Below are 15,250 nucleotides of genomic sequence, written 5' to 3' on the forward strand. Positions count from 1 at the left end.
GTTCCCAGCTCAGGAAGCAGAGGGAGATGGAGGCTGACCCGTGATTCCTAAGCTCAGGCAGCAAAAAGGGTGGCACAGCCCAGGAGAGAAGAAAGAATCCTTCCAGTCCCCCAAATTCTCCCCAGGTACTGCTGGAAAAACTTTTTTTATTATTATTATTTTGACTTGAGTGGTGTTTTAAAAGATTATATTCCATTTTCAGTCTCATTTGAAGGGTGAGGCAATACAGATGTTACAATTCAAGCCATCAAAATCAGGAACCAAACTATTTCCTAATTTTCCTAATTATGGTACAGCGTTCTTAAATATTATGTGTTCTAATTTCCATTTATAATGGAAGTGTAATTTAGAATACGTTTACAAATATATTGTAAAATACGTGTTTAAAACAAATATATGGGTTTTGGCCTATCAGCTTTTGCCACGCAATGCAGCTGATGCTTCTGAGTTAATAATCCAAAAATACCCCACATTGGTATTGGTACAACGCATCTTTCATAGTTCTATTTCTCCAAAATATCTGGTCTGTTTGCAAGGCCATCGTTTGAAACTTGTCTCCAGTTCAGTTTCTCTCTCAGCAATGTCTGTCCTGTTCCAGTGATGCCTTGGGGAGGCTGAGCTGGAACAGAGACTGCACAGAGCTGGGAATAAAGCAGAGATTTATTCCAAGGCTCCAGGATCCACCTGGGGCAGGACAAGAGCCTGGCCAGGGCTACAGCCAAGGGGGACCCAAAGTGGTCCCCAAATGGACAAAGGGTCCCCAGGGCTCAGCCTTGGCTCAGTTTGGCTCCATTTGCACCTTGGGGTTGAATTGTCCAAGGGCAGCTGCAGCTTGGGAGGTCCCATCCTTCTTGTTCCTCCCTGCAGCCACCCTTGGCTGTGCTTTGGGGCTGAAAGTTGTCCCTGGTGTCCATTGGGGAAAGGATTTGTTTTGTGTCCCTGCTGTGTGCAGAGAGCTGAGTGACACTGACTGTGAGCTCAGAGCTGCCCCTGGGCAGCACAGAGCCTCAAACACAGCAAAGAGAGAACCTGAGGCATCACCATGGCCTTTGTAAGTCAGCACAGCTCATCTCAGAGTTTACACAAGACTCTGGGAGCTTTCAGTCAGCCTTTGAGAATCCTCCACAAATCCATTTCTCACGTTGTACGTCCAGGCATCGCCTGGAAGGACATTTCACCTCGAACTTAATTTCTTTTTTCCTCTCCCAAAGGCCACGTGCAGCACTGCTGGGCTGGTGGGAAGGTTAAAACGAGATGCAGGATAAATGGGAAGGTTAAAATGGGAAGGTTAAAGTGGGATGAGGATAAATGAGAAGGTTAAAATGGGCTGCAGGATAACTGGGAAGGTTAAAATGGGAAGGTTAAAAAGGGATGAGGGTAACTGGGAAGGTTAAAATGTGACTAGGATAATTGGGAGGGTTAGAATGGGCTGCAGGATAACTGGGAAGGTTAAAATGGGCTGCAGGATAACTGGGAAGGTTGAATGGGCTGCAGGACACATGGAAAGGTTAACATGGGCTGCAGGATGACTCCCTGTGCTGGCTGTGCTCCAGCAGGGAAGGGGTTTATCCATGCCCAATTGCACAGCTCGCCCCAGGGCAGCTGGCTCTGCTCTCCCTGCCCTGGCTGCCTGCCCTCAGCTGCTGCCAGCCAGCCTGGAATCGTGCTCCCACAGGGATGTTTGGCCTTGGGATCCACGTGGGGAAACTGGAAATAAGCCCAGCTTAAGTCACTGCTAGTGAGCTGGCCTAGAGCTGGTCCTGCCCTTGGATGCCCCAAGGCATCCTGAGGTGTCTTCAGTCCAAATTCCCGGCTGGATTCCTGATTCCTCTCATTCCCAGTTCCTCTCATTCCCAATTCCTCTCATTCTCAGTTTCTCTCATTCCTGATTTCAGTCATTCCCATTTCTCTCATTCCCAATTCCTCTCATTCTCAGTTTCTCTCATTCCTGATTTCAGTCATTCCCAATTTCTCTCATTCCAATTTCTCTCATTCCCAGTGTCTCCCAGTCCCAGTTTCTCCACGTGACAGGCACATGACGTGCATTAAGGCACTAAAAGATGAAAAGCTGAGAGTGAAAACTGCTGTGAAAACACAGAACTAAGAGGGCACTGAACCCCCCAACTGCCCGGCCTCTGCTTTGGAGATCATTTCATCATTTCATTCAAATTTCTATATTTTATTTTTCTTTTTCCTTCTCAATCTAGTGGTGGAAGATGGCCCCGGGGGCTCGGAGGGAGGCAGGAGTGTGGAGGCAAACCCGAGCTCTGCTCTTCAAGAACTGTCTCATTAAATGCAGGACCAAGAAGAGCAGTGTCCAGGTAAAGGCAGCTCCTGTCCCAGCGCATCCTGCCGCTGGAATATCCCCCAAATCACCCCCAAAACTCAGGCTGTGGGAAAGTTTTAAAGAGCTTTATGGTCTGCTCTGAATTTTGGGCTGAAAGAGGCTTTTTCAGAAGGTGTTTTGGTGATCCTTTGGTTTAAAAATATTCTGGTGTGTAAGGTTTATCCAGATAATAGCCCAGAATATTAAATTTCATATATCTATATATTCTGTATGTATAAAAACCATATAATAATACATTTAAATATATATTGTGTATATATATATATAAAATTGCATAATAATAATACATTTAAATATTTACTTTGTGTATATATATAATTGCATAACAGTAATGCATTTAAATATGTATTTTGTGTATATAAAAATGGTATCATAATAATACATTTAAACATGTATTTTGTGTATATATATAATTGTGTAATAGTAATACATTTATATATATATATAGTGTATATAAAAATGGTATCATAAGAATACATTTAAATATTTACTTTGTGTATATATATAACTGTATAATAGTAATAATAATACATTTAAAAGAGTACACTAATGAATATTTTAGTAAAGTGTATTAGCTAGTATGGTCATTCATATTCTGGTCATATACATATTAATCATATAAATTTTAATATATTATTTAAAATATCCTTGAATATTGCCAGCTCAGGGCACTTTTAAAAGCTTTTAATTATATGTTTAAAAAGTATATGTATGTTTAAATGCATATGTTTATTATTGTGAAATTATATGTTTAAATAGTATACCAATTAATATATTAGTCAATTATATTAGTGTAGTCATTAATACTATCTATTACAGATATTAATCATATCAATAATAATATTATATTTAAAATATTCCTGAATATTGCCAGCTCAGGGCACTTTTAAAAGCTTCTGATGAGGTTTTTGTTCTGATCCTGATGAGGATATGATGAGGTTTTTTTGAAACATTGAATTTTTGAAACATTGAATTTCGAAATATTCTGCTTTTTTTTGGGTGCAGGATCTGCTTTTCCTGCTGTTTTTCCTCTTCTGGCTGACCCTGGTGTGTATAAAATGAATTTTTTTTGACCCTTAAAAACACTAAATTTTGCAATATTCCTTTTTTTTTTTTTTCCTGCAGGAGGGGCTTTTCCCCCTGTTTTTCCTGTTCTGGCAGGTCTTGATGAGGATATGATGAAGTTTTTTGAAGCACTGAATTTTGAAATATTCCATATTTTTGGGGGGCAGGAGGTGCTTTTTCCTATTCTGGCTGATCCCAATGCGTAAAAAAATTAATTTTTTTGACCACTAAAACACCACCGAAACTGAACCACTGAAATTTGCAATATTCCATTTTTTTTTGCTGCAGGAGGTGCTTTTCCTGCTGTTTTTCCTGTTGTGGCTGATCCTGATGAGCATGATGCACCCGCACAGGAAATATCTCATGAGTTTTTTTGAAATATTCCAATTTTTTTTTTGCTGCAGGAGGTGCTTTTCCCATTGGTTTTCCTCTTCCAGCTGATCCTGATGAGGAGATGATGGGGTTTTTTTGAAACACTGAATTTTGAAACATTGAATTTTAAAATATTCCTTTTTTTCTTTAGTGCAGGATCTGCTTTTCCTGCTATTTTTTCCCTTTTCTAGCTGATCCCGATGCAGAAAAATGAATTTTTTTGACCATTAAACCACCAAAATTTGCAATATTCCATTTTTTTTTGCTGCAGGAGGTGCTTTTCCCGCTGTTTTTCCTGTTCTGGCTGATCCTGATGAGCATGATGCACCCTCACAGGAGGTATGAGGAGATGGCCAACACGGACCTGGGCCCTCTGGACACCTCAGTGCTGGTGAATTTTGTCATCGGCTACACCCCACCCACGGCCATGGCCAGGGAGATCATGAAGAAAGTGGCCTTTGATAACTTTGAGGATGGTATTCACACCTTCAATCCTTTATTTTTACCTTTATATCATGTGATTTAACTTGTGTTTGAATGGTGATGTCATAGGGAAAAAAAATCTGTTTATTTTCCAGGGGAGGGGCGATGGAGATTTTGGGGTTCTTTGTTGGGTTTTTTGGGTTTTTTTGTTGTTGTTGTTGATCTTTTTGGCTTTGGGGTTTTTTTCGTGGTTTTAGTGGGGTTTTTTATTGGTTTTAGTGATTTTTTGGGGGGGGTTGTTGGTTTTAGTGGTTTTTTGTTGGTTATGGGGTTTTTTGGTTGGTTTTGGGCCACCCACGGCCATGGCCAGGGAGATCATGAAGAAAGTGGCCTTTGATAACTTTGAGGATGGTATTCACACCTTCAATCCTTTATTTTTATCTTTATATCATGTGATTTAACTCGTATTTCAATGGTGATGTGATAGAAAAAAAATCTGTTTATTTTCCAGAAGAGGGGCGATGGAGATTTTGGGGTTCTTTGTTGGGTTTTTTGGTTTTGTTTGTTGCTGTTGTTGATTTTTTTTTGGCTTTGGGGGGTTTTTCCCTGGTTTTAGTGGGTTTTTTATTGGTTTTAGTGATTTTTTGGGGGGTTTGTTGGTTTTAGTGGGTTTTGTTGGTTATGGGGTTTTTTGCTGGTTTTGGGCCACCCACGGCCATGGCTCAGGAGATATGAAGAAAGTGGCTTTTGATAACTTTGAGGATGGTATTCACACCTTCAATCCATTATTTTCTCCTTATATCTCATGATTTAACTTGTGTTTGAATGGTGATGTAATAGGGAAAAAAAAATCTGTTTATTTTCCAGAGGAGGGGCGATGGAGATTTTGGGGGTTTCTTTGTTGGTTTGGTTTTTTTTTTTTTTTGTTTTTGTTTTTTTTTTTTTTTTTTTTTTTTTTTCTGGTTGGTTTTTTGGGTTTGGGTTGGTTTTTTTTCTGGTTTGAGAGGGGGTTTTGTTGGTTTTTTTTGTTTTTTGTTGGGTTTTTTTTCTGTTTGTTTTAGTGGTTTTTGTTGGTTTAGGGGTTTTTTGGGTTTTTTTTGGTTGGTTTTGGGGTTTTTTTGCTGCTTTGGGAGGCTTTTTTGGTTGGTTTTACTGGTTTTTTTGTTGGTTATGTGGGTTTTTTTGCTGGTTTTGGGCCACCCACGGCCATGGCCAGGGAGATCATGAAGAAAGTGGCTTTTTGATAACTTTGAGGATGGTATTCACACCTTCAATCCTTTATTTTCCTCCTTCTATCTCATGATTTAACCTGTATTTGAAGGATCTGCTCAATGGTGCTGTAACAGAAAAAATCTGCTTTTTTATAGAGGAGGCAGTGTGAAAGGTGTTGGTTTTTTTTGTTTGTTTGTTTTTGGGGGGTTTTTTTGCTGGTTTGGTTGGTTTTGGGGTTTTTGATTGATTTGGGGTGTTTTATTGCTTTTAGGGGTTTTTGGTGAGTTTTTTTACTGGTGTTAAGGGAATTTTTTGGGTTGTTTTGGTTGTTTTGCTGTCAGGGGATATTTTGGCTGTTTTCTATCCTGGTCACCATCAACACAACATTTTTAATTTATTGCAATTGCTGATTCTCATTAACACTTTGTCACCTCTTCTTTTGAAAGCAATTTTCCTTTTTTTTTTTCTCCTGTTTTTCATTTCTTTAATGTTTGTTTGAAGTTTTTTTTTCCCTGTTTGGATTTTGTCCCCTCTGGGTTTTTTTTTCTTCTTGTTTTGTCTTTTGCACATTTGTTGGTTTTCTTCCCACTTACTGGAATTTTTCTGTTTGTTTGGGTTTTATCCTCATTTGTTTTTCCTGGTTTTCTGTTTATTTATTTTGTTCATTTGAGGTTTCTTTCTCATTTGTTTGGGGTTTTTTTCTCATTTGTTTGGGTTTTTTTCTCATTTGTTTGCATTTTTTCTCATTTGTATGATTTTTTTTTCTCATTTGTTTGGGGTTTTCCCCCTTTTTGTTTTGGTTTTTCCCTTATGTTTGCTTTTTTTTTTCCAATTGGTGTGGGGTTTTTGCTGGTTTTTTTTCTCTTTTTTTTTTTTTTTTTTTCTCTTTTTCCCCCCACACTTTCCTGCACACCTCACACTCGAGAAGAAGTTACTTCTCCAAACCTACTCTTTGTTTTTTTCAGTTTGGGGTTTTGGATTCTTTTGTGTTTTTCATCCTTCAAAATTATTTTGGATCCACAGCCCCACTTCTGCACCTTCCTCATCTCCTCTTCCTTCTCTTCCCATCCACTGCTGAAATCAGTGACAAAAAATCCACATTCTGATGGATTTATCCATTTTTACCATCTTGAGGAGCTCTCAGAATAAACCCTGGGGCACCCAGCAAGAATTGGGGCACAGAAACTGTGAGAGCAGCAAAAAAAAATAAAATGGGGGGAAAAAGGGAAAACTCCTGGGATAAATTTGGATTATTTGTCCTGCTGCTGAGCTGAACTCCTGCAGTGCCTGTTCACCAAGATATTTCTCTCCCTATGACAAAAAAAAAAAATAAAAAATTTATCTCAAAGAATCTTGGAAGGCTTTGGGTGGGAAGAGTCTCCAAACCCCAATATTTGTGATTTTTTTATGACTCTTCTTTAAAGCATTGCACATTTTTATTCCAGGCTGTGCCAGGGGGATAAATTAAAAACTAATCCTTTTTTTTTTTTTTAATGGACTCTGCCAGGCCTGATCACTGAGGAGTATCTGAGTGAGGAGGAGCTGGAGGAGGCGAGTTTCCTCAAACCCTCCAACTTCGTGGGGGTGGTGTTCAAGGACTCCATGTCCTACCAGCTGAGGTTCCACGACTCCATCGCCATGTCCTCCATCTACATGGAATCCAGAGGTAAAGCTGCAAGGAGAAGGAGCTGGGAAATCATCCCATATTTTTATTTTTGGGTGTTTTTTGGGGGGTTTTTTTTGTTTGTTTTGTACGTATCGCTTTGTAGGGGCTGTTGGCAGGGAGTGGAGCAGCTGTAACTTTGCTTTTTTGGGGTTTTAACGTGGAATCCTGGTAAAGCTCAGCTTGGAAGGGGATCCTGGAGCTGATGGTTGCCTGTTTTCCCTGCAGCCACGTGCTCCAACCTGCAGAAGAGCTGCGAGTCTGTCACCTACTGGAGCTCGGGGTTCACGGCGCTGCAGGCGTGCATCGATGCTGCCATCATCCAGGTGAGACAGCCCAGGAAAATCCCAGGAAAGCCCCAAGGAAAGGCACATCCAGGGGCTGCTTCATCTGCCTCTTCATCCTGGGAGATGCTGGGTCAAATCCCAGCTGGGGGCCAAGTGAGAAGGCAGAAGTTTCGGGGTCGGTTTGGTCATGTTCTGTCCAGGTAGCACTGGGAAAATCCCCTAAAATCCTATAAAATCCCATAAAATCCCACCCTAAAAAACCACAGGGGCTGCCCAGGCTCTGGCTGGTTTTCTGCTGCTGTCTGTTCATCCTGGGAGATGCTGGGTCAAATCCCAGCTGGGGTCCAAGTGAGAAGGCAGCAGTTTCAGGGTGGGTTTGGTTGTGTTTTGTGCAGAATTGTTCTGTCCAGGTAGCACTGGGAAAATCCCCTAAAATCCCATAAAATCCCGCAAAATCCCACCCTAAAAGAACACAGGGGCTGCCCAGGCTCTGGCTGATTTTCTGCTGCTGTGTTAATCCTGTGTCAGATCTCAGCTGGGATCAGCTGAAGTTCTCAGCAGAAGTTTTGGGGCAGGTTTGGCCATGTTTTGTCTAGGACTCTTCTGTCCAGGTACCACTGGGAAAATCCCAGAAAAATCCCATAAAATCCTCAAGGAAAGGCAGATCCAGGGGCTGCCCAGGCTCCTTTGTCTGTTAAATCCTGGGAGATGCTGTGTCAGATCCCAGCTGGGATCTGATGCCAAGGGGGACAGTTTGGTGCAGGATTTCCCCAATCCTGTCAGGTTGAGTTATCAGGATTTTTATCTCCATTTGCATCCCAGTGATGCTCAGAACACAAATGCTCACCCCACAATGCCATTCCAACCAGGAGCTGCAGAACTGACCTTATTTTGGTGTCAGTATTGCTCAGCAATTTTTTCCCAGTTTCCCTCCCCTCCCCCTGCTCGTGGTGACAGCAAATTCCATCTTCTTAAGTGACACAAATCCCACATTTCCTGATTTTACCCCCAGCCATTCAGGTGTTTTCCAGTGTCCCTGCTTTCGGCCTGGGATTTGGGATCAGGCACCTTTTGGGGTTGGGATGAGGCTGAAAAATCTGGAAAAAATATCAAAATAACTCTTCCCCCTCTTCCTTCCAGCTGAAGACGAATCATTCAGTTTGGCAGCAGCTGGATCTGACCAGAGCCATGGTTATGGGAGAGGCTGCAGTGGTGGAAATTGATAATTTCCCTCGTGCAATCATTTTAATTTACCTGGTGATTGCATTCTCCCCCTTTGGGTATTATTTGGCCATTCACATCGTGGCAGAAAAGGAGAGGAAGCTGAAGGAGTTCTTGAAAATTTTGGGGCTCCATGACACTGCCTTCTGGTATGTGAGTGTTTGCTACAACCTGTTCCTAACAGAAGGAAAAAAAAATAAAATATATCTAAAGAAATATTTTTTTAAAATATTTCTAATTAACGTCTTCTATTCCACCCTCCAGTTCTTAAATTGTTTCCAGTTTTTCACTGAAAACAACCAAAAACTGAGATATTCTGTACAATCAGAGAGGCACTTGCAGTACCCTGAAAATATGAATATTTGAAGAAATAATCCTGCTGCATTTATTCCTGTAAAGCTACACCAGACTTAGAGGGATTAAACCTCATCATGTGTCAGGTTTTTATGGAGGTTTTTAAGTATTTTTGGCTCACTGCTTCCTTTCCTAGAAGCTCGACAGGTAACCTGCAGCCTGGCACATAATTAAATGAACCCAACTCTATAATTTTAACGTGCCAGAGCATTCTCAGCAACAGGTTTTCAATTTTTCCCTCACCCCGATGAAAATTGGCCTGGGCAATAGAAAATATTTTTTTTTCTCCCAAATGATGTGTTAATTTGAAGCCAGTGATAGCTGAGAGGATAAAAACAGGTTTTGCTTTGCCCTTTCTGGCAGAGTTTTCACATCTGCACTGAAACAGCCACCTGGAGTGGTTGGAATGATTTTTTATTTTTTTTTTTTTTTAGTTATTTCAGTGGAAATGTTGTTTTTTTGCTACCTGGACATAAACCAGCCCTGTTTGCTGAGGTCAGAGTTGCTCCCAGACTCACAGCTCTGCTTTTCAACAGAGCAGGATTTTGTTACCCTGCCCAGCACCCCGTATTAAACTTTAAACAGAATTCCTTGAATTATTGAAACCTACGCCTCTGTTACCCTCTTTTGCCTATACCAGGGAATTAACTATGCAAAAACTAACGGTGAATCACCTGATTGTGCCTCTTCAGCTGCCCTGGGTCTCACAGCATCCTGAGAAAACCCCAGGCACATCCACAACATCTCTTTAATTTAAGTTTTGTCGCGTGCTTGGCCTTTGGTGCAGCTGGCATATTAAAAGAGCGGTGGGTTTTGCTGTTTGGTTTGGGGTTCATTGATATTTCTGGGGGTTTTTTTGCCCCTTTTTCTCCCTAGGCTGTCCTGGGTGCTGCTCTACGTGAGCCTGATGTTGGTCATGTCCATCCTGATGGCCGTGATCGCCACCGCCTCGTCCCTCTTCCCCCAGAGCAGTGCCTTTGTCATATTCCTCCTCTTTTTCCTCTATGGAGTGTCCTCAGTGAGTATTCCTGGCCCCTGGCCACTTCAGCCATCCCATCTCCCAGGGTTTGGTGGTTTTATTCCCTCCCCACCTGCTCTTGTTGCCTCTGGCAGAATATTTGGCAGCAGTATTTGTTGTTTCTGTAGGGTTGAGCAGTGCTGGGAATCTGCAGGTCCCGTCCCTTCCTTGGCTTCTCTCCTGGTTTTGGGCTGTTGTACAGGTGCCACCCATCAGCACGAAAAATGCTGTCCCTACATGAGATGTCTGAGTTTATAAAAAATATCTGAGTTTATAATCATCGGGTTTTGAGATTTACACCCTCCACGGAACCATTCTGCACCCCAAATCCTCTTCAAAACATTTCCTGTTACTACAGGGTTCAATGCTAAACCCCTAAGAACCTGCCAGGGAATTATTAAAAAATGCATTATAAATATATTTTTGTATCCAATTGCTTCTCTGAGTTCAGAAGAGGAGCAGTTGGACTGGATCTTGAAATTCTTTCCCAGCTGAAAATGATCCCATCATTCTGTGTGGGTGAACACTGTAATGACTGTACCAGGAAATTTATATGATTGCTAGAGGCAGCTGTGGTATTTTCCCTTCATTTTTCAACACAATTTCTATATCATTATTATTATTATTGCTATTATTATTATCATTATCATTATTATTACAGTACCTTCCTATCTTTTTTTTTTCCCCTCTGCCCTCAGGTTTTCTTTGCCCTGATGCTGACCCCTCTGTTTAAGAAGTCCAAGCACGTGGGGATAGTGGAGTTCCTGGCAACTCTGGTTTTTGGCTTCGTGGGCCTGAACATCGTCCTGCTGGAGGATTTCCCCAAATCCTTCGTGTGGATCCTCAGCCCTTTGTGTCAGTGCAGCTTCTTGATTGGTGTTGCCCAGGTAAATCCCCAGCTGCCCCTCCAGCAGCAGCTAAGGATCATGAGCAAACAGCCCTTGATGGAGGTTTAAAATAGATATTTTCTTTTTGATAAGCTGGTGATGGTGGGGAAAATGCTTTTTTTTATAGCAGTTTAATATCCACCATAATTCTGATACGAGAATTACATAATTGTCATTATTCCCCAGAGCTGTTATTCTTTGTGTCCATTGTGATCTCAGTCACTTTCTCATTATTTTTGGGTTTTTTGGTGGGTTTTTTTGCCAAGTTTTGCCCCTGTGCTGTTTTGCCTTTTTTTTTTTTTTTTTTGGTGTGTGGCATCTCTCCCTGCAGGTGATGCATCTGGAGGATTATGAAGATGGGGCAACGTTTGCAAACATCAATGCTGGTCCTTACCCTCTGTGCATCTCTCTGATTCTCTTGGTGCTGGACAGCATCTTTTACCTGCTTGTAGCTGTCTACCTGGACCAGGTGATCCCAGGTGAGTTTGATCCTGACAAAAACTGGGCTGTGGGAACCCTGAGCCCCCCAGGCTGGTGGCCTCTGTCCCCTAAATTCTGTGCAGAAAGGAGGTGATGCTGTTTTCATGTAGAATTTTACACTTCCAGCTGAAATAATTTTATCTCCTGTTAAAACTGTGAGGTGTGAGGAGGGGTTTTGGCCTGGCTTTAAAAAGCTGAATTTTCCCCTCTTTCTAGAGGAAAAACTTCCTTTCTGAGTTAACTGCAACCTCATCCTTCACAATTTCCTCTGAGAGGGTTGAAAATAAAAGGCTGCTCTGCCTCTTGCAGGTCTCTTCCCTGTGCCAGGAATAGTTTAACCTGAAACACAGAATGAAGTGGTTAATCTTGAGCTGAAAGCCTGGTGAAGCCCCTCAATCCCTCTCTTTTCTCTCTGCCACATTCAAGTCACTGCTCATTCTCTGGAGCAGCAGGAGATTTGTTCATTTATTTTGATTTATTTAAACCCTCAGCAAAGGTGGAGCCTGCCAGCAGTGGGGATGGGGAGTTGGGGCTTAAATGGAAATTTGGTGAAGGAATTCCTCAGGAGCAAGTCCAGGCTGGCCACAGGAAGAGCTAAAAACCCAAAAGCTGAGGAATATTGGTGATGGCTGCTGAGAAATTGCCTTTTTTTTTGTTGGTTTTTTTTTTTTTTTTTGTTCTGTCCCCCCAGGGGAGTTTGGCCTGCGCCGCACACCCTTTTTCTTCATGAAACCCTCGTTTTGGTCAAAGCACAGGAAAAATTACCAGGAGCTGTATGAGAGCAGCATCAACGGCAGCCTGAGCTTCAGTGAGATCGTGGAGCCTGTGCCTTCAGAATTCCAGGGCAAGGAGGCCATCAGGTACAGCCCCTGCCCAGGGGGAGCAGCTCAGCTGCAATTCCAGTGGGGAATTCCAGTCTGAAAAGCAGCCTTGGCTCTGCAGTCCTCGGGTGGATTGCAAAAACCTTCCTGCTTTGGAAGACAGATGCAGGAGCCTCCCTTGGAATGGAGGACTTAAACCCCCTCTGAGTTGTTAGGGACACGAAAGAGTGAAGTGGGCAGCAGAAAGATTAGCAGGAAACTTTATTTTTTTACTTTATTTTTTTTTACTTTTTTTTTTTTACTTTTTTTTTTTACTTTTATTTTTTTACTTTTTTTTTTTTTACTCTATTTTATATACATTTTGATGAGAAGGCAAAAGATTAGTTACACAGATTAGTTACCACCTCTTTGACCTCGTTGGTGAATGTCACCATCAATCATCTTTCTCCTCCCAGAGGAGGAATATGTCAACAAAGTAGATAAATTCTAAAAAAATACATCATTTTCTTGAAGCTATGTAAGAATAAAGAATAAAGAATAAAGTACAACCAATGAAAAGCAGGCAAACTTAGGGTTACAGCCCTCCCTCCAAATTACTGTATTTTTGAAATGAAGGGGCTCTCAGGCCAAGATATGGGAATAGGAACAACAGTTCTTTACTAGCAATATTAAAATAAAAATGCAATAGTACCAAAAAAACCACTGGCAGAGTCAGAGCACAGCTGACCCCCTGTTGGTCAGGGTGTTGGTGTCAGTCCCAGATGTGGTTCTGTTGGATAATGATCCTGTAGAATGGCGTAGTTTCCTGTGGAGGTCCAGTGGTGGTGAGATGGTTGGTCCTTTGTGTCACCTCTTGTCTTGCTGTTATGTGCTTTTTGGGGTGTCCGAGCTGTTGTTTTTTGATGTGCTCCTTTTAGCCCTTGTTTCCATCATTTCCCAGTGGTGTATGGGAGATGGGGAGCTCTGAATCCTCCCTCCTGGCTGGCTTCACTAATCTCAAATATTTGAGTTTAGTGAGCAGCATGAATTTTGTGTTGCCCACACCACCCGTGTGTCTCTGGGCATCTGCCACAGGCTCAGGAGTCCAGTTTTGATCCCGATGTTCCCATGAGAGCACCGTGGCTGTTGTTGCATTATTCACCCACCCAGGACTCTTTCCACATCATCCCTCCACCAGCTCCAGCATTTTCACCCAGCCTGGTCATCTTTCCATGTGCAAGTTTTATCTTCTTCCATACTCATTTTCCTCCCCGTTACTCACCCTCCATAACCCACTCACCATCCTCCTTTTCAGGGTGATGGGGCTTTCCAAAATCCCTCCTTGATTTGGTGCCTCCAGATAAACTGGCTGTTCTTTTCATTTGGAAAAACAGCAGCGCTGGAAGGAAGGGTTTTTTTCCACTCTTGAAAAGAAAAAACACCTGATTTCTTTTAGCTGGTTTTGCTCAAGAGCTGTCAGGAGTCACATCTCTGGAGTCCATTCTGCTGGCACCTCTTTTCCATCTTCAAGGAGCCTCTAGTGCATTATTCCACCACGTGAAAGAGACTCAGATGTGAAATAATTCAGTTTATCATCACAGGAAATACCTTAGAAAGTGACCAGGAGGAGCTTTCTGGTGCCAGGGTGGAGATGAGCAGAGTTTGGGGAGTTTTGGGGAGTTTTGGGGAGTTTTTCTGTCCTGTCTCTTGACTTTGCCTCGATGGGTTTTTAACACATCTGGTGCCACTTCAGTCTGGTTGGCTTGTTGTGATTTTTGCTGGGTGTTGATGACTCAAAATGCCTGTAAAGGTGCGGAAATAGTTTATGCCATGACACGTCTTCTTTCAGGATCAGCTGTGTCCAGAAAGCATTCAGGAAAAAGGGGGAAACCGTGGAGGCTCTCAGAAGTAAGAACATTTCAGCTTTTTTTGCTGCTCGTGGGGTGCAGAGGGGCAGCAGCTGAGTTGCTGAGTGACCTTTTGTGTTTCAATTCGGGCTGGGTTTGGTTTCTTTTGGAGAGGTGGGGCCCTGGAGCACGAATGTGCTTTGTGTGTGTCTGAACCAGCACCCCAAAAACGAGCCCTTCATCCCTGAGGAAAACCTGCTGGCATCACCCCCAGCACCTCCTCTGCCCGTGCAGTGATGCCACCTCCCCGATGCTGTCACCTCCTTTCCCTGGGTACCTTTGAAATGTGGGTGTGGGATTGTCCCAGCCCTGGGCTGTCCCCCAGGGGCAGGGTGTGGATGTAACCCCACATATGAGCCCTGGGGTTGATCCTGGGGCGGGAGCTGGCTGAGGGAGCCAGGATCTCACCCTGACACCCCTCTCTCTGTGCCCTGGGAGCAGATCTGTCCTTTGACATCTACGAGGGGCAGATCACGGCGCTGCTGGGCCACAGCGGCACCGGGAAGACGACGCTGATGAACATCCTCTGCGGGCTGTGCCCTCCCACGGATGGTGAGTGCAGGCCTGGGGCTGCCCTGCCTCAAAGCCAGGCCTCAAAACCACGGTGGTTATTCCAGGCTGCACCAAAATTGCTTTTGGGTGGAGTCTGAAAGAGCCCACCTGTCCGGGCAGGGCTGTAAAACCCTCCCTGCTGGTCGAAGAGAGAGCGTTGATTCTCTCCTTCCCGTGGAGAGTTTCCAGCCCGTGGCAGGGGGTTGGAATGAGATGACCTTTATAAGGCTCACTCCAACCCAAACCATTCCATGATGCTGTGTTAAATTTCTTTCAGGGTTTGTCTCAGTGTACGGGCACAAAGTGTCAGAGATCGACGAGATGCTGGAGGTGCGGCAGATCGCGGGGGTGTGCCCCCAGGCCGACATCCACTTCGACATTTTAACTGTGGAGGAGAACCTCTCCATCTTTGCTGCCATCAAGGGCATCCCCCAGAACGATTTGATACAAGAGGTAACTCACCTGGGCACAGGTGTTACCTCTGGCATTCACATTTTTTAACCTGTGTTAAATCAAAATATCCTTGCGAGGTTTTTTTTTTCCTTTTGGAGGGAAATGCTGCTTTGTGTTACAATGGACAAAGAGGTGCAGGCAGATCTTTAGACAAGGATAAACTTCCAGTTTTTTCCTAAGATTAAAATGCCCATGAAATGCTTCAAATC

The 15,250-nt window shown here is 43.0% G+C and overlaps 1 protein-coding gene across 1 annotated transcript in view; it reads left to right on the forward strand.

The window, feature by feature from the left end:
- Positions 1–2,211: 2,211 nt before the first annotated feature.
- Positions 2,212–15,250, forward strand: part of ABCA5 (ATP binding cassette subfamily A member 5) — a 32,274-nt gene continuing 19,235 nt past the window's right edge. Inside the window, exons 1-12 of the mRNA XM_066332333.1 lie at positions 2,212–2,321; positions 4,056–4,260; positions 6,927–7,085; positions 7,311–7,408; positions 8,510–8,739; positions 9,821–9,962; positions 10,661–10,849; positions 11,181–11,328; positions 12,021–12,189; positions 13,979–14,037; positions 14,478–14,588; positions 14,866–15,041. Of these exons, the coding sequence (XP_066188430.1) occupies positions 2,217–2,321; positions 4,056–4,260; positions 6,927–7,085; positions 7,311–7,408; positions 8,510–8,739; positions 9,821–9,962; positions 10,661–10,849; positions 11,181–11,328; positions 12,021–12,189; positions 13,979–14,037; positions 14,478–14,588; positions 14,866–15,041 (1,791 nt within the window). The 5' untranslated portion in view covers positions 2,212–2,216. The remainder of the gene's footprint in view (positions 2,322–4,055; positions 4,261–6,926; positions 7,086–7,310; positions 7,409–8,509; positions 8,740–9,820; positions 9,963–10,660; positions 10,850–11,180; positions 11,329–12,020; positions 12,190–13,978; positions 14,038–14,477; positions 14,589–14,865; positions 15,042–15,250) is intronic.

The sequence above is a fragment of the Sylvia atricapilla genome, chromosome 18 (genome assembly GCF_009819655.1).
Source record: "Sylvia atricapilla isolate bSylAtr1 chromosome 18, bSylAtr1.pri, whole genome shotgun sequence".
Taxonomy (NCBI): Eukaryota; Metazoa; Chordata; class Aves; order Passeriformes; family Sylviidae; genus Sylvia; species Sylvia atricapilla.